At 46.0% G+C, this 19,633-nt stretch overlaps 1 protein-coding gene across 1 annotated transcript in view; it reads left to right on the top strand.

The window, feature by feature from the left end:
* Window positions 1-19,633, top strand: part of lgi2a (leucine-rich repeat LGI family, member 2a) — a 57,537-nt gene that overhangs the window by 25,063 nt on the left and 12,841 nt on the right. The window contains exons 3-6 of the mRNA XM_078225006.1: window positions 11,658-11,729; window positions 11,818-11,889; window positions 12,044-12,115; window positions 17,525-17,694. Coding sequence (XP_078081132.1) covers window positions 11,658-11,729; window positions 11,818-11,889; window positions 12,044-12,115; window positions 17,525-17,694 — 386 coding nt within the window. The remainder of the gene's footprint in view (window positions 1-11,657; window positions 11,730-11,817; window positions 11,890-12,043; window positions 12,116-17,524; window positions 17,695-19,633) is intronic.

Genomic DNA, 19,633 nt, shown 5'->3' with positions numbered 1-19,633 from the left:
GATACTATTTCCTCTTCTTGTTTTAGTTTAAATTTTTGGGATACTTTAACTTCTCCTCAAACACTGGGTGGAATTAAATGCCCTCACCCGTGACGAATTTGGTAGCAGGGAAGTCATTAATTGGGCAGGAGAATAAGGGAAGGACCCACCTCCTTCCAATCTCTGCTCCAGTTAAGTCCAGAATGGGAAGGCCCATGGAGAACTAATTGAAGCAATTAGTACCTACTTAAGGGCCTCATTTTGGGAGACTCGCCAAGCAGGAAGTCTGAAACCCTGTTGGGATTGCTTTTGGGCTTCCGGGGGTGAGGTCCCTTGTTCCAGGACTCTCAGTGAAGGACCTGACATGGGAAAAGGTGGGGGACCCATTCTGATGGCAGGGCCACCCCTCTGCCCTGGTTGCTAACCCTGCTGTGATTGCTCAGCAACACTCAGCAGGCAGATTTCTCCCCTGGGGTACTTGATTGTGGGGAAGGCCCAATCTTACCGAGTTAAATCCTTGATTGGCAATTAATTCTGTGGGGCTTCCTGAAAGGAAGTGACAACCCTCCAACTGGTGGTGAGAGCCCTGTCGCTGCCAGTAAATGCCGTATCTGTTTCTCTCCATTTTCAACTCTAACCATGCTCTGCTCAACTATCATTTCCAGTTGTAACTCAACAATTCACTTCTTTCTTTCCAGTCTCTGTTTTATTTTCCACTCCAGGTTCCAGATAAAGAAGATAAGAGTGATTATGTTAATTCTGGCATCTTGCAGCTCAATTGCCTTTTCTTAAAACATCTGACTCAACTCCCTGTTGCCCAAAATATATATCTCTAGAACTTTTCAGATTCTAATCAAGCAAAATCAAATCTATCAAATCATTTTGTCTGCTGCTGGCTCCAAGTGCTGCAAAACAGTCAGAGGTAGAGATTCTCAATGGGCAATTCTGAGCACTCACACTGGGATCAAAGGACAGTTTGGGGCAAGTCTCTTGACTGATGACAAATCATGAGTAGCTTTATCTCTTCTTGTAATTTCCGTAAATCCATTCTTGACAATAAACCGCCTTATTTACTAGAATATTACTGTGAACAGATTCAGCTTGAAAGGGGTCAGTGCTCCATTAAACGATATAAAATGACCTCTATACATTATTATTCTGGAAGTAATGGACTACATTTTACTCTCACTTCATTACTTTGTTTCCAGAAACACATGTTGAGAATAAGACTGTGGGATTATTTTTTGAACTTTGCTCGACGTTTCAGTTTTTAAGAAGTGCATTCCTGTGAAATATCCCACTCAGAAATGATTATGGGCGGAATTTTTCCAAAGGATTTCGGGCAAGAAAACCAATGTGATTACCGGCACGAATCAGATTGCAATTGTCCCACACTTAGTGCACTGAAAGAACCCCCACGTGAAATTCCCCAGGTGTGTGATTCACCCGAACCGGCTCACAGCTATGCACTGTTAACAATGGGGAGCTGCATTTAAACGCTTCCTGTGCACTCACTGCCAGTCACGCCAGGAGGATGGCGGTGCGGAGAGCAGCTCCACACTTCATGGAGGCAGATCTTGTTAGGCTCCTGGATGCAGTGGAGAAGGGGCGGGCCATCCTGTACCCCCAAGTGGATAGACGACCCAAAACAGGGAAGCAAGTATGGCCTGGGATGCGGTGGCTGTGACAGTTAGTGCCATTTGGAATTGGCACCCCCCTGCGACCCTCACTAGCACCTTGGTGGAAAACTCTGAGGAAAGCACCGACCAGGGTCACAGGCATCAGCCACACCATCCACCAGCGCAGAGACACACACCTCGAATTAGCAAACAGGCTTCAGGGTCACTATCTGGTGAGCACTCCACAGCTGCTGATGCACATCAGGTGGAAGCGGGAACATCCAAGGGATTGGACAGGAGGAGGGAGCTCTGCTGGATCCCAGGGGGAAACAGCTGGTCCCCAGCCAGATGATGAGCTGTTGGAAAGATTTCTCTCAAAGTTGCTGGAAATGCAGAGCAGAAGGTGTGTCAGCAACATTCCAGCAACTGCAAGGCCACTTGAAGGAGTCCCACTGCCTTCAGGCACAGGTGATGGTGCCGGCATTGCGTGACACCTAGGCCAACACTGCAAGTTGGTGACCACAGTGGAAAATCTGGGGCAGGTATTTGTAGCCATGGGGGGCAGTCCAAGGCATGGCTAGTCGCTGAGTCCAGGCAGCGAGTGGAACTACTTGCCATGCCAATGCACCGTTCAATAACAGATCGGGTGGCAGTGTGAGCTTCATTGCAGCAGGTCTCCATTCCAATCCCAGGCCTCTGCACTGACGTCATCAGCCAAGACCTCAGCGGGGATCTCTTGTTCCTCATGAGCCACTCTGACAGCATGGGGTGGTCCTCGGAGACCCTGGAAGTGACCCAGGATGAAGGTGTAGCTGTCCAGCTATCATACTCAATGCACCTGGACAGTCAGTGCATGAGCTGTGACTTGTAGCCCGATGGGGAGTCAGATGTTAAACCCCCTCCCTCATCCTCAGCTTCTCTCTCTCAGTGACATACAACCAGCCCCTTGTGCTGGCAGGTTTCAGTAAAGGAAGTCACTCCCACCCAGATACAGAATCCTGGCACCCCTGGCTATATGGTACCAGCATTTGGCTGTTTGGGCTGAGCTCCGTGTTGCTCATGTAGACAATCAGGATGATTGTGAGAAGGCTCTCATTGAGCAATGCTTTCAGTATGATTTCGGGGTGTAGTCACCTGGATGTCTGGTGCAAATTAGCCTTCAGGAATGGCATGCAGTTCAGACAGAAGAAAGAACCCTCCTAACTTCTATGTGATCAGACCTTACTGTGCTCATTGTAGGAAGCACTTCAGAGTTTACCCAGTGTGAAGAGCTGTGCTGACAAATTTCTTGACTGAGGCAACAGCTGCCAGACCTGGTGTTTGTAACTGTCAGTGGCGTCTAGGATGGAATGTCAAAAATAAACCACAGAGCCTTTCAAGCAATAGCCAGCAACATTAGTGGGCTATGCAATTGTCACCATAGGCAGTCCCTCACGGGCCCCTCAGCAGCCAGTGAGAATACTCGCCACACGAGCCCCAACCCAGCAGTGGGCCCCGACCTGCAGACCTCCAGCCCCACGCCGCCCCCCCCCCCCCCCCCGCCCCCCTCAAACATCTGCACTCTTGAAGGCCCCCATCTTGCACCGTGGTAACGGCTGACTTACCCTTTGTACCCTGGAGGTTAGTGCTAAGCAGCACTTGCCTCTTCGCTCACTCTCGTAATCCATGGTGCCTGGACCACACTTCAAGGGACCGGCAGTGATTTGTGCCCATGTGACTTCCTGTTGGGAAGGTGGAAACATTCTGGGAGGGGGAATGATCGCATGCCAAAGATTGAAATCAAGTCAATCTCATGCTAATCAGCCTCGCACCTTTTCTGGGTGCGATTTAATTTGTGCCGGCAGGAAGGGACTGAGAAGATAGCAAACTATTTGGTGCCAGGCACAAATCCTGTCTTTGGACCCTCACGCAATTTACCCAGATTAGTGCGATTCATGCCAGGAGCACAGAGGCCTGAAAATTACACCCTATTGCTGGAATTTTACTGCCTTGCCTGCCCCGAGGCTCGGAGAACGGCATTTTCCACTGGCCGCAGGCGGGATTCTAAGAGCCTTGGGCATGTGAGGTGGTAAAACTCCAGCATATGTGTTTTACACCAATATTAAACAGTTAACACTAGGTGCTGATTCTTTTTATAGCTTTTTTAAAAATTTGCTAAACACATAATTGTTCTTGAGGGAATTGCCAACTCTTGGCCTTCTTCAACTTTCCCACTCATTCCATGCTAAATGTGGCTACAAGAGCAGGTCAGAAGCTAGAAATACTGCGGCAAGTAACTCACCTCCTGACTCCCTGAAGCCTATCCACCATCTACAAGGCATAAGTCAGGAGTGTGATGGAATACTCTCCACTTGCCTGGATGGGTGCAGCTCCAACAACACTCAAGAAGTTTGTCACCATCTGGGACAAAGCAGCCCGCTTGATTGACACCACATCCACAAACATCCACTCCATCCACCACCGACGCTCAGTCGCAGCAGTGTCTACTGTCTACAAGATACACTGCAGCAATTCACCAAAGATCCTTAGACAGCACCTTCCAAACCCACAACCACTTCCATCTAGAAGGATAAGGGCAGCAGATAAGTTCCCCTTCAAGCCACTCACCATCCTGATTTGGAAATATATCGCCGTTCCTTCACAGTCGCTGGGTCAAAATCCTGGAATTCCCTCCTTACCAGCATTGTGGATCAACCCACAGAACATGGACTGCAGCGATTCAAGAAGGCAGCTCACCACCACCTTCTCAAGGGCAACTAGGGATGGGCAATAAATGCTGGCCAGCCAGCGACACCCATGTCCCACGAATGAATTTTTAAAAAATGTCTCTGCATTTTTAGAAAATTTCCTTCCCACTGCTGGAGTTGGAGGAACTTAGGATCATTAGGGATGCAGAGATGGCCATAGACAGAAGCTTCAGGGATACAGTTACTCCGCGGAATGAAAATAGATGGGTGACGGTGAGAGGGGCTGGGAAGAAGCAGTCGGTGCAGGGATCCCCTGTGGTCTTTTCCCTTAGCAATAAGTATTCCGCTTTGGATACGGTTGAGGGGGACGACATACCAGTGGTGAGCCGCAGTGAAAGGATCTCCGGCACTGAGTCCGTCCCTGTGGCTCAGGAGGGTAAGGAGGAGAGCGGGAGGGCAATAGTTATTGGGGACTTGTTAGTTAGAGGGATAGATAGGAGGTTCTGTGGCAGCAAAAGAGACTCGAGGATGGTTTGTTGCCTACCGGATGCCAGGGTCCGTGACGTCTCGGACCGTGTTTTCCGGATTCTTAAGGGGGAGGGGAAACAGTCACAAGTCGTGGTACACATTGGTACCAACGACATAGGTAGGAGAAGGGACGGGGATTTAAAACAGGAATTTCGGGAGCTGGGCTGGAAGCTGAGAGCAAAGATAAAACATGTGGTCATCTCTGGTACGCTACCGGTGCCACGTGATAGCGAGTTGAGGAACAGGGAGAGAGTGCAGTTAAACATGTGGTTGCAGGGATGGTGCAGGAGGGAGGGTTTCAGATACGTGGATAATTGGAACACGTTCTGGGGAAGGTGGGACCTCTACAAACAGGACGGGGTGCACCTGAACCAGAGGGGCACCAATATCCTGGGAGGGAAATTTGCTACGGCTCTTCAGGGGGATTTAAACTAATTTGTCAGGGGAGTGGGAAAAGGAGTTGTAGTCCGGAAGTCAGTGTTGAGGGTGGTGAGGTATTGGGGAAGGTATCAAGGTCAAGGGTGGGTACCGGTAGACAGGAAGGTGGGTTGAAGTGTGTCTACTTCAATGCAAGGAGCATCCAGAACAAGGTGGATGAACTTGGGGCGTGGATTGCTACTTGGGACTACGATGTTGTGGCCATTACGGAGACGTGGGTAGAACAAGGACAGGAATGGTTGTTGGACGTTCCGGGGTATAGATGTTTCAGTAAGTGTAGGGAAGCTGGTAAAAGAGGTGGAGGAGTAGCATTGTTAATCAAGGATAGTTTAACGGCTGCGGAAAAGCACTTTGAGGGGGATATGCACACTGAGGTAATATGGGCTGCAGTTAGAAACAGGAAAGGAGCGGTCACGTTGTTAGGAGTTTACTATAGGCCCCCAAATAGTAATAGAGATGTGGAGGAAGAAATTGCTAAGCAGATTATGGATACGTGTGGGGGTCACAGGGTAGTTGTCATGGGGGACTTTAACTTTCCAAATATTGATTGGAACCTTTGTAGGTCAAATAGTTTGGATGGGGCACTTTTTGTGCAGTGTGTGCAGGAGGGTTTCCTGACACAATATGTGGATAGGCCGACAAGGGGTGAGGCCACATTGGATTTGGTACTGGGAAATGAACCGGGCCAAGTGTTAGATTTGGTTGTGGGAGAGAACTTTGGAGATAGTGACCACAATTCGGTGTCTTTTGTTATTGCAATGGAGAGGGATAGGGCCGGACGGCAGGGCAAGGCTTACAATTGGGGGAGAGGTAATTATGATGCGATTAGGCAAGAATTAGGGGGCATAAGATGGGAACAGAAACTGTCAGGGAAAGGCACTGATGAAAAGTGGAACTTTTTCAAGGAACAAATACTGGGTGTCCTTGATAGGTATGTCCCTGTCAGGCAGGGAGGAAATGGCCGAGTGAGGGAACCGTGGTTCACAAAAGAGGTGGAATGTCTTGTGAAAAGGAAGAGGGAAGCTTATGTAGGGATGAGGAAACAAGGTTCAGATGGCTCGATTGAGGGTTACAAGTTAGCAAGGAATGAGCTGAAAAAGGGGCTGAGGAGAGCTAGGAGGGGACATGAGAAGTCCTTGGCGGGTCGGATCAAGGAAAACCCCAAGGCTTTTTACTCTTATGTGAGGAATAAAAGAATGACCAGGGTGAGGTTAGGGCCGGTCAAGGACAGTGGTGGGAACTTGTGTATGGAATCAGTAGAGATAGGCGAGGTGATGAATGAATACTTTTCTTCAGTGTTCACCAAGGAGAGGGGCCATGTTTTTCAGGAAGAGAAGGTGTTACAGGCTAATAGGCTGGAGGAAATAGATGTTCGGAGGGAGGATGTATTGGCAGTTTTGAATAAACTGAAGGTCGATAAGTCCCCTGGGCCTGATGAAATGTATCCTAGGATTCTTTGGGAGGCGAGGGATGAGATTGCAGAGCCTTTGGCTTTGATCTTTGGGTCCTCACTGTCCACGGGGATGGTGCCAGAGGACTGGAGAGTGGCAAATGTTGTTCCTCTGTTTAAGAAAGGGAATAGAAATGACCCTGGTAATTATAGACCGGTTAGTCTGACTTCGGTGGTTGGTAAATTGATGGAAAAGGTCCTTAGGGATGGGATTTACGACCATTTAGAAAGATGCGGATTAATCCGGGATAGTCAGCACGGATTTGTGAAGGGCAAATCGTGCCTCACAAATTTGATAGAATTTTTTGAGGAGGTAACTAGGTGTGTTGATGAAGGTAGGCGGTTGATGTCATATACATGGATTTTAGTAAGGCGTTTGATAAGGTCCCCCATGGTCGGCTTATGATGAAAGTAAGGAGGTGTGGGATAGAGGGAAAGTTGGCCGATTGGATAGGTAACTGGCTATCTGATCGAAGACAGAGGGTGGTGGTGGATGGAAAATTTTCGGACTGGAGGCAGGTTGCTAGCGGAGTGCCGCAGGGATCGGTGCTTGGTCCTCTGCTCTTTGTGATTTTTATTAATGACTTAGAGGAGGGGGCTGAAGGGTGGATCAGTAAATTTGCTGATGACACCAAGATTGGTGGAGTAGTGGATGAGGTGGAGGGCTATTGTAGGCTGCAAAGAGACATAGATAGGATGCAAAGCTGGGCTAAAAAATGGCAAATGGAGTTTAACCCTGATAAATGTGAAGTGATTCATTTTGGTAGGACAAATTTAAATGTGGATTACAGGGTCAAAGGTAGGGTTCTGAAGACTGTGGAGGAACAGAGAGATCTTGGGGTCCATATCCACAGATCTCTAAAGGTTGCCACTCAAGTGGATAGAGCTGTGAAGAAGGCATATAGTGTGTTAGCTTTTATTAACAGGGGGTTGGAGTTTAAGAGCCGTGGGGTTATGCTGCAACTGTACAGGACCTTGGTGAGACCACATTTGGAATATTGCGTGCAGTTCTGGTCACCTCACTATAAGAAGGATGTGGAAGCGCTGGAAAGAGTGCAGAGGAGATTTACCAGGATGCTGCCTGGTTTGGAGTGTCGGTCTTATGAGGAAAGGTTGAGGGAGCTGGGGCTGTTCTCTCTGGAGCGGAGGAGATTGAGGGGAGACTTAATAGAGGTTTATAAAATGATGAAGGGGATAGATCGAGTGAACGTTCAAAGACTATTTCCTCGGGTGGATGGAGCTATTACAAGGGGGCATAACTATAGGGTTCATGGTGGGAGATATAGGAAGGATATCAGAGGTAGGTTCTTCACGCAGAGAGTGGTTGGGGTGTGGAATGGACTGCCTGCAGTGATAGTGGAGTCAGACACTTTAGGAACATTTAAGCGGTTATTGGATAGGCACATGGAGCACACCAGGATGGTAGGGAGTGGGATAGCTTGATCTTGGTTTCAGATGAAGGTCGGCACAACATCGTGGGCCGAAGGGCCTGTTCTGTGCTGTACTGTTCTATGTTCTATGTTCTATGTTCTTCCATCTTCTCTTCCACCCTTCTAAAAGAAAGCTGATCCCTTTGGATCATCTTTTTCTTCCATTATTAAAATTAATGGTATGAGCAAAGAAACTCTCTGCATCGCTTCATTCTGCTCTTTTATGCAACCCCACATCAAGTCCTAGGACATGTTATAAACCTCCCACTCTAGACTTCTACTAGACTCGGTCCTGTTGGCAGCCCTCCCACCGTTCTCAAAAGCATTAATTACTGTCCCATGCAGCATTATCTCTCCAATGTCCAATCTACTTTTCTTTTGCTTGAGTATTTGTTCGTGTTCACTCTATTCTAAAGGAAGGTGATCAGTCTGATTATTTTAATTACGACAGTTCTAATGACACTTTCTGAAGTTACAGGACAGGCATGTGCCTGTAAAAAAGAAGGATAGGAAAGGTAGGATTCGAGAACCGTGGATAACCAGGGAAATTGAGGGACTGGTCAAAAAGAAAAGAGAGGCGTATGTTAGGTCCAGGCAGCTAAAAACGGAGGGAGCTCTGGAGGAGTACAAAGAAAGTAGGAAAGAACTCAAACGGGGAATTAGAAGGGCAAAAAGGGGTCACGAAATGTCCTTGGCAGACAGGATTAAGGAGAATCCCAAGGCATTTTATTCATACGTTAGGAACAAAAGTGTTGTCAGGGAAAAAATCGGACCTCTCAGGGACAAAAGTGGGGAATTATGCTTGGAGCCCAAAGAAGTAGGGGAGATCCTAAATGAATACTTTGCGTCGGTATTCACAAAGGAGAGGGATGTGTTGACTGGGAGTGTCTCGGAAGGGAGTGTTGAACCGTTGGAGAAAATCTCCATTACAAGGGAGGAAGTGTTAGGTTTGTTAGAGAATATAAAGACTGACAAATCCCCAGGGCCTGATGGAATCTATCCAAGGCTGCTCAGGGAGACGAGAGATGAAATCGCTGGGCCTCTGACGCAAATCTTTGTCTCGTCACTGGACGCAGGTGAGGTCCCAGATGATTGGAGGAGAGCTAATGTGGTCCCGTTATTTAAGAAGGGTAGGAAGGATAACCCGGATAATTATAGGCCGGGGAGCTTGACGTCCGTGGTGGGGAAGTTGTTGGAGAAGATTCTTAGAGATAGGTTGTATGCGCATTTAGAAAGGAATAAACTCATTAACGATAGTCAGCATGGTTTTGTGAGAGGGAGGTCATGCCTCACTAACCTGGTGGAGTTTTTTGAAGAAGTGACCAGAATGGTTGACGAGGGAAGGGCCGTGGATGTCGTCTATATGGACTTTAGTAAAGCGTTTGACAAAGTCCCTCATGGTAGGCTGGTGAAAAAGGTTGGATCTCATGGGATAAAGGGGGAGGTGGCTAGATGGGTGGAGAACTGGCTTGGTCACAGACTAAGCCAGTGTGGGGGAGCACTTCAGCAGTCACGGGCATTCAGCCTTGGATCTTCAGGTAAGCGTTCTCCAAGGCGGCCTTCACGACACACGACAGCGCAGAGTCGCTGAGCAGAAACTGATAGCCAAGTTCCGCACACATGAGGACGGCCTAAACCGGGATGTTGGATTTATGTCACATTATCAGTAACCCCCACAGCTCGCCCCTGGTCTTGCATAATCTCACCAGCTGTTCTGTCTGGAGACAATACACATCTCTTTAACCTGTGTTTAATGTTCCCTCCAACCACATTATCTGTACCTTTTAAGACCTGGCTGGCTGTAGAGATTTGCATTCTAATTAGTATTCTGTAACTTGATTTCTGTGTCTGTGCACTGTTGGAGAACAGAGACCACTCCATCTGACGAAGGAGCAGCAAGCTCCGAAAGCTTATGGTATTTGCTACCAAATAAACCTGTTGGACTTTAACCTGGTGTTGTGAGACATCTTACCTTGGTCACAGAAGACAGAGGGTGGTAGTGGAAGGGTCTTTTTCTGGCTGGAGGCCTGTGACTAGTGGTGTTCTGCAGGGCTCTGTATTGGGACCGCTGCTGTTTGTGATTTATATAAACGATCTGGAAGAAGGTGTAACTGGGGTGATCAGTAAGTTTGCGGACGACACAAAATTGGCAGGACTTGCAGATAGTGAGGAGCATTGTCAGAAGCTACAGAAGGATATAGATAGGCTGGAAATTTGGGCAAAGAAATGGCAGATGGAGTTCAATCCTGATAAATGCGAAGTGATGCATTTTGGTAGACATAATGTAGGGAGGAGCTATACGATAAATGGCAGAACCATAAAGGGTGTAGATACGCAGAGGGACCTGGGTGTGCAAGTCCACAGATCCTTGAAGGTCACGTCACCGGTGGAGAAGGTGGTGAAGAAGGCATATGGCATGCTTGCCTTTATAGGATGGGGCATAGAGTATAAAAGTTGGGGTCTGATGTTGCAGATGTATAGAACGTTGGTTCGGCCGCATTTGGAATACTGCGTCCAGTTCTGGTCGCCACACTACCAGAAGGACGTGGAGGCTTTGGAGAGAGTACAGAGGAGGTTTACCAGGATGTTGCCTGGTATGGAGGGGCTTAGTTATGAGGAGAGATTGGGTAAACTGGGGTTGTTCTCCCTGGAAAGACGGAGGATGAGGGGAGACTTACTAGAGGTGTATAAAATATTGAAAGGCATAGATAGGGTGAACGGTGGGAAGCTTTTCCCCAGGTCGGTGGTGATGTTCACGAGGGGTCATAGGTTCAAGGTGAAGGGGGGGGAGGTTTAACACAGATATCAGAAGGACATATTTTACACAGAGGGTGGTGGAGGCCTGAAATGCGCTGACAGGCAAGGTGGTGGAGGCAGACACACTGGGAACATTTAAGACTTATCTAGACAGCCATATGAACGGAGTGGGAATGGAGGGATACAAAAGAATAGTCTAGTTTGGACTAGGGGGAGCGGCACGGGCTTGGAGGGCCGAAGGGCCTGTTCCTGTGCTGTATTGTTCTTTGTTGTTCTATGGAAACTGCCCATAACTCTGAAATTATCCACCAGGTTGAAGTTCTCATGAATTTCTGTATGGGTTTTAGTGTGGGCGATTGGTGATCTTCTTGCCTATTTAAAGATACCCTTTGCTTTAATAACAACCTTCTCATTAACCCCCCCCCCCCCCCCCCCCGCACCTCCCTTGTCCAATCCACTCTTACCTCTCACACCAGCCACATGGAGCTTGTGGATTTCTTCATCACCATGATGAAGACTATATCCAGCTGCCTCTGCTTCTGTTCCTGTTCTCCTGTCCTGCATACAAAATCGCTCACATTCCCCCTCACACCTTGGGCCTGAATCTGCTTTGCTCCCAAAACTATCCAACTTTCAAAGAAAGAAAGTTCTCATGCATTTGTTAAGGTCAAGTATCAAGTTCACACTAATAATTCTAGCTTGTTTGCTAATTTTTAGTAATATAAATTGAAAACTCCAAGATACTCAAAAGGGTTGATTTTTTTTTCAGACTACTGAATTCAAATTCAGTTACGTCAATAGACGATGATGCTTTTGCTGGGCTTCCACATCTAGAATATTTGTAAGTTCTTTTCATTTTGCATTTTACGATTCCTTCATCATATTATTGACTAACAATTTGAACTAACCAGTTGTCCTCATTTCCACAGATTCATTGAAAGCAACAACATTGAGTCTATTTCAAAACATGCTTTTCGAGGGCTCCGAGGTTTGATCCACCTGTAAGTTTCTGTATTATTGTCATCTGTCAAAACACAGTCTAATTTTTAAAATTCTTATTTCTATAGAAATAAACTAACTATAAGAACAAGTAATTTCTCAGAAGACATTTAAACTAATGAGGTGGTGCCTTAAAGTTAATTATTTCATTTTCAGTTCTTTGGCTAACAGCGGCATCAGATCCTTACCGAGAGATGTCTTCAGTGGCTTGGATTCCCTGATTGAACTGTAAGATTCCAGCCCTTTTCTGTAATAAATTAATTTAACTTAAAATATTATTCATTAGCACTTGTTTTAGATGTATTGTTACCTTAGGAGGGAAATGGGGGCATGGTGGTAATGTAATTGGGCTCATAGTCCAGAGGCAAAGGCTAATGTGCTGGGGATGTGGGCATCAAATCCCACCACAATAGCTGGTGGAATTTAAATTAAATTGAATTAATAAAATCTGCCATTGAAAGCTAGTTTCAGTAATGGTGACCATGAATCTATCATTGAAAACTCCTATCAGGTTCACTAATCCCCTTTAAGAAAGAAAATCTGTCGTCCTTAACTAGTCAGACTTACCTGTAATTCCAGATCCACGGTAATGTTTTTAACTCTTAACTGCCCTCAGAAATGGCCGAGCAGGCTACTGCGTTCAAGGGCAATGAAGGATGAGCAACAAATGCTGGCCTTGCTAGTGATGTCAACATCCCATGAAAGAATAAATAAGGCCTTTATTCTTCCTTTTTTTTTGGTTGCTCTCCTTCAGGTAGAAGAGTGTTGTCAGCAGTGCCATTCATATTACCTGCTATGTGCAGGCAGTTCCTGTTTATTTTTGTTTTCTCTTTCCCTTAAGATGGTCTACTTTGCTGCAGTGAATCAGTACACTCAGTAAAGAACCAGGAATATTTACTCAGCGTGTTGTGTTGGCAGAGAACCAATATGTTGTGACACAAATAACTCCCAGTTAGTCAAATATGAACCATATATTTCAGAATGTTAGGCAAACATACCCAGAGGCAGAACATTCTGTTACTCTGCCCCTTGGAAGTGTGCGGTGGGATGAATGGGCTTGCGATCAATGTGCTGCTAATATGGCTGTTTACCTTATGCCCTCTGCTCTTTATATTATATGCATAAGGATATTTACAAAGAATCTGACATACGTGAATTTGTAAGTGAGCTCATTTAAAGGGGATCTTATTGAAACATATAAGGGGATCTTATTGAAACATATAAGATGATTAGAGGTTTAGATAGGGTGGATAGTGATAGCCTTTTTCCTCTGATGGAGAAATCCAGCACGAGGGGGCATGGCTTTAAATTGAGGGGGGGTAGTTATAGAACCGATGTCAGGGGTAGGTTCTTTACCCAGAGGGTGGTGAGGGATTGGAATGCCCTGCCAGCATCAGTAGTAAATGCGCCTAGTTTGGGGGCGTTTAAGAGATCCGTAGATAGGTTCATGGACGAAAAGAAATTGGTTTAGGTTGGAGGGTCACAGTTTTTTTTTAACTGGTCGGTGCAACATCGTGGGCCGAAGGGCCTGTTCTGCGCTGTAATGTTCTATGTTCTATGTTCTATGTTCTAAATATATTTGAGGAAAATCAGCAAATTTGTACGGTGTTGAGGAACCTAGAGTGGGAACATGATAACAAGAGATAAGAAATCATCCGAACTTTACTGGAAAACACATGGTAGAAACAACAAACATGATTTGATTATTGAAGATTCCAGTAAGATTTCCACATCAGAAATGTAAAAAAATAAGAAATTTCACTGCTATGCTAATCCTGAAATAGAGTCAAGTAAGAGACTGTAATCTTGGCTCCGTCAGTGAAATTCAGCAATGTGTTAGATTAATCTGAGCTTCTGCATTCAGATCTCTGCTGCAGACTAAAGGTTAATAGGAAAAACTGAACTGTGAATATCAGAAGACTATGATTTCAGGAAAAGTCCAAACTTATTAAAGTTTACTTGTTTCTGTTAGTACCACTGTCAGTCAAACCTTGGTTTCTTCAGGTCCTATTTGTGCCTCACAAATTCATTAATCTCACAGAGCAAAATTGATTGCACTGCAGACATCTCCACCAAAGTCGATATTTCACGTTACGGAAGTGGTTAAAGAGCTGATTAATTATCGCCATTTCAGAACAAGAGGGTGGGTCGATGATAAGCCCCAGGTCTTTAATGGGGAATCCCTGATTGACCTCCCAGTGGCACTAATAGAATATGAGTTCCCGGGTGAATTATAATTACCAGACGGAACTCATATCCCGAGCTCTTTATAAAGCAGGCCTCTGAGTGGGCCCATTATTATAATGTCCTGGTTGGGACCGGTCTGTGTTCATCACAGGCTTGTGGTTTGGCTTTACTTTTTCTTTGGGCTATAGAGCACTGTTCCTTTACAGCTGACTCCTGAGTTATTACAGGCCCCATAATGTTGCAGCCTTTACAATGCAACGCAAGTAAAAATTTCAGTCTGATGGTATTGCACACGGCTTATCAGAGTCTTGGCTAATGTACCCTACCAATAAGGTCTGGTTATGTCACTTTTGCTGGAAGAGATGGTGTGCACAAGATAGTCTACAGTGATATCAGTAACGTCAGCAATAAAATACAGCCCCTACCAACCTTTGAACGAAGGAAGCTGGCCTGCATTTGGCATGGACAGAGTAGAAGGAGAAGCAGCTGATGTGTTCCAATTTCATTCTTCCTGCTGATTTTTTGGCTTACTGCTGTCACATGGTGAGAAATTTTCCACATTATTACTGTCAAAGATGAGGCTTTAAGCAAAGTGTGTTAATAGACTCAGAAATGTAGCCTCTGTTTTCTTCACAGATGATACACTGGAACTAATGGTGCGCACTGGAACTCAGAGCAGATCAGGTCACCCAGCATCACCACTATCACTTCCCACATACAGACCAGCATCTTGGGATTAAGAATGTGGGAGGTGTCACAGGAAACACTAATTATTGCACAGTGGTGATATTGAATGAGTAAAAAGGCAGGGGATGATTATGGGCAACAGTATGGATCGGAAAACCATCACTCTGGCTACATTTTCTGGTGTTCCTGGGACTGGAACCCTTCTTGCACACCAAAGAACCACATCTACAAACATTCAATCTCTGTACCACTGACACTCAGTAGCAGCAGTGTGTACTATCTACAAGATGCACTGCAGCAATTCACCAAAGGTCCTCAGGCAGCACCTTCCAAACCCACGACCACTTCCATCTAGAAGGACAAGGGCAACAGATAAATGGGTACACCACTACCTGCATATTCCCCTCCAAGCCACTCACCATCCTGACTTGGAAATATATCGCTGTTCCTTCACAGTCACTGGGTCAAATTCCTGGAATTCCCTCCCTAATGGTAAGTAAGACCATCCCACAGAACATGGACTGCAGTGATTCAAGAAGGCAGCTCACCATCACCTTCTCAAGGGCAACTAGGGATGGGCAATAAATGCTGGCCAGCCAGCGACGCCCATGTCCCACAATGAATGAAAAAAAGACTTCAAATGTTACAGTTTAGAACACCCCCTGACTCAGCATTAACCGTTTGCTATTTGTAACTAATTTCATGAGCAATCTTGTGTACGAACTGGACCTAGACCATTTTCAACTGTCAGAGTAAAGCAGAAAGATAACAGAGGGGAGGGATTCAAATAGTTGTGGTCAGAAATTGTAGCAGTAGGGTTTGGTACATACAGGGTTAATGTAGGACTGAGTACACTATTGTCCACACAGAGAGAGCACATGACCCAGAGCCAGGGTCAGTCTAGAGATGGAAAGAGATGTGTAAAGATTGAGAATGGAGTTTGCTCCATACCTGTGCCCTTTACTGTGTACACGTATATAGTTATGAGCTGTTAATAAAGACTTGCTGTCAATATACTCAAGATTACAAAGCCTACGTCACTGTGTTTGAAGCAAGATCCTTCAGAGATGTTTCTGTACTCAGTTAGAAGAGGTCTAACCTCGAGTTGTTTAATGGGGCTGCCATATCTGGACCAAAATTGATATTTCAAGTTCAAGCCGTGGATGGAATTTACTGCCCAACCCCCTTTTCCAAGGCGACTTCCAAAGTGGAGGGTGGCCATTGATGGGGCAGTGGAAGTCTGGGGTGGGAAGGTTTATGATTGGCCTTTTAGCCTGGATGCCAATTGAGGCCTGTAAGTGCGGAATTAGTGGCTACTTCAGGGCCTCATGCCAAGGCCATCGGTATTAAACCAGCACTGGGCAGGGGAGTTACCAGTTGGGTTTGCTTGTAGTCTAGCAGGGTGGGGGAGTCTCTCGTTCAAAGGCAGGTCAGTGCCTGATTGAGGGACCAGTGGGCAGTCCCCACTGACAGCCACCCCCACACCTTTTTTCCCATTCCTCTCCCAGCAAGCGCATTCTGGTGTCACCTTTCTCCAGGATGAATCGTGGTGAAGGCCCAATATAGTGGCACTATCAGTAAGGAGAGCTACTGGCCTCTCAATGACTGGAAGTTCACCAGGGGCAGGATTTCCACCTGACTGGGGATGCTCTGTAATTAAATGTTCCCTGTGCAGGTGGGAGCCTTAGCGGCAGGGTTCCTGCTGCCAATTAGAGACTTAATTCCCTCGGGGCTCCTAGCGATGGTGTCAGCAGGGGTATTGCCAGTTCTGGTGACGGACATCAGGCTCCCCGCTGCCCTCATTAAATTCTGCCCTCTACATTCGCCGTCCAGTTGTGCCAAGTGTTGAGCAGAGGTCACTCAGAAAACTTTCAATTTTGCTTTGGTGGGCCTAGAAAATAGTGCAGCCAGCTGCTTGCCTGCGCATGTCCCTCCCAGCCACCACCTGGCCTGTTTTGGTAATTGGTGCAGCTGCTAGACAATTTCTCACTGTCCCAGGATGGGTGAGTTGCAGTTGGACACCTGCAGGTTGCCAGCGTCAACCTGCTGAGGCCTGGCCTTGTCCTCCTGTCGGCACAAACTGACTTTGCACCTGTACTGGGCATTCATTGAAAATTGCCCCTTGATTTCCTTAATTCATTGACTATTGTGAACTATTTTGTGTTTCATACATTTAGCTTCCTTTGCCTTTTGATGTTATAATGCTTTACATAAAATGAGCTTGTGATGTACCACATGACAAAACATGTGATTATTTTGAAAACCAAGCTGCCAGACATGGATCCAGTTGGGGCTGAAAATCCTTGGCTTTTCCAGCCCGCACCCACTGTGACTAGACATAAATGTGGTGAATGGACTGGAACACAGGCTGGAACCCAATATACCATTATATTGCAAATCCACGTGACCACCTCCTCGTAGAGGCCTGGCAGAGCACACTAGGCCTGGATGGCCTCTGGGATGCGGTACAGCAGCACTGTCCTGCCAAAAATCTCCAACTTTGACAGTTCAGGAGAAAAATTCTTCCTCCCTCACAAAGGAGGTCATGAGGAGCAAATGAATCAGGATGTGGGGGTAGGAGAATAATATTCTTTTCCTTCTCTCTCTGCCCCCAACATGGCAGCAGTCGCAGAACTTTCTATGCTGTGGAGATAGAGGGGTTCCTCAGGTGCAACCCAAGTGGCGTAGCCATGCTTCATGGGCAATCAAATGCAGTGACTTCCCATTGCAAATATTCATTCAATATTTTCTTTAACTGCTTAGAGATTTACGTGGAAATGAGCTCCAATGTGACTGTAAAACAAAATGGATGACCACTTGGCTGAAGATCATAAACGCCACTGTGTCTGATGTTTTCTGTGCTGGCCCACCAGAACATGAGGGAAAGAAATTAACAGAAATGGCAACTTCTGACTTTGACTGCATGTCAGCAGGTATGTTGTCTTCCATATTATGCACAAGCAAATTGAAAGCAGAAATGTATCATTTTCAGTTATTTTCGTCACAATGAACTTTGCAAATATCTATAAAAACTATGTAACAAAAATAATAATTAGCACAAAACTTAGCCTACCAAATTCACAGTTTTATCTATTGTTTCCCACTGATCCAAACCTTCATTATCCCAACCAGTCAAATCTATATACGTAAATAAACTGAGTAGCGAGAGAAAAAGAATAATGATTATTTTCTGAATGTGATTTGTTGAATGTTCCTTGATTCTGAAACTTGTCTCAAGTTAAACATAACTTTTGGACCATCAGTAAACTGTTCAATGGCTAAAACACACCATTTAGCTTTGAGCTCTGACATGTTTGTTCTGAGCTGGTTGGCAGTGCAAGTTTTATAATTGGGGGCGGGGGGGGGGTGCTTAAGGGAACCAAAGTTCCCGTTCCTGATCACTATCCAGTAACTCCTGCCAGAAACTGCATGTGAATAGATGTTGGGAAAGAGCTGCTTACCTAATGCCTTCCCTGAAGGTCGATTAGCCTGAGGTCACATGAGTGGTAAACATAACTAAGCTAAATAATGCATGATTCAGTGATGACAGGCGAAAAACAATGAGTACTGGAAATGGAAGTGAGTTAGTGTCTAAAAGAGAAAGATAAGTTCTGTAGACATATAAACAATATAACGGTTGTCTGAATCAATTGGGGACCACAACGGAGAACTATTGGTTGAGATAAAAGACATGGCTGAGACCTTAACATCATTGCTCTAGCCATGGGTGTGTTCCAGCAGTGGCTACGCGAGAAGGGTTTGGACACCTTGACCTCGCTCCAGGTGTCCCATCCTCAAGGAGTCAGGGAGGGGCCCTATGGCACCCAAAGGGAGGAGGAGTGCTAGTCAGACACCTTGGGGACATCTACCTAGGAAACTCCAAGGGTGTCCTGTCACTCCAAGTTCCCTCTGTCTGTGACTGCTTCACAGCTGATCAGGCATCTCCCCCAGATCAGGGGATCCTCATCAGGCCAGGGCCCTCCAGGCCACAGACCATTGGAAATCATCTATCAAAGCCAACTCAGCACCTAGATGTAATGGTGGTGTTAGAAAATTAAGAAAGTTTGAATGCCTAATGATAGCATGGGTATTCTTTCACTGTATATTGTCTTCACTATATTTTGCATTTAGCCTTCTCCGAGTCCCAGGTCTTCAACAGCTGTTCGATGGGATGCAAAGTCCCGCATTCATTCAGTGGCACAAAAGGCACTCTCCAATTATCTCCCATCTGGCTCCTCAGTTCCATTCAGTCTCACTCAATCTTATCACAATGATTTTATTTTATTTCCACATCTGGGATCTGAACAAAGGTACAGTATATGTGGAATAATGGCTGGACGATACACATGTGGCTGTTACAGCTCAGGTAGACACAATTTGACCTCATGAGAATTGGTCACCAAGGTTGGTGATTGTTCTGATGCTGTCATACTGAAGTCTGTTGTTGTGGATGTAACAAGTATTTGTCAGGACCAGCGTTATAGTCTTTCCCCCCCAAGTGCACTATTTTATGACTGTGAGTTTTGGGGAAAATTCTTCACTGAGCTTGAGCGCCAGGGACTTTCACGCCTCCCAGTAGTGTCTTTTTGTCTCTGCATTTAAGGCTGAACATTATTCCTTTCTTAGTTCACTCTCTCCATGTATGACACTGAACAATGGGAGTTGGTTCCACTTGGTGACATCTAAACGGTCTGCCAGAGGGGAATGAGTATGTGATATCAGAGGTGTGTGCTCATCCTGATGAAGCCATTGATTTACCTGTGAGGACTTTTCTTTGCTCCTAAAGAGCTGCCTAGTGGTACAATATGGAATCTTTCTATAAAAGCACAGTACACAGTACGGAATTCATTGAATGACTGCACTCATTGACTT

Source organism: Mustelus asterias, chromosome 1 (assembly GCF_964213995.1).
Source record: "Mustelus asterias chromosome 1, sMusAst1.hap1.1, whole genome shotgun sequence".
Lineage (NCBI taxonomy): Eukaryota > Metazoa > Chordata > Chondrichthyes > Carcharhiniformes > Triakidae > Mustelus > Mustelus asterias.
The sequence above is the reverse complement of the archived record's forward strand: the minus strand, read 5'-3'. Positions and strand labels throughout refer to the sequence as shown.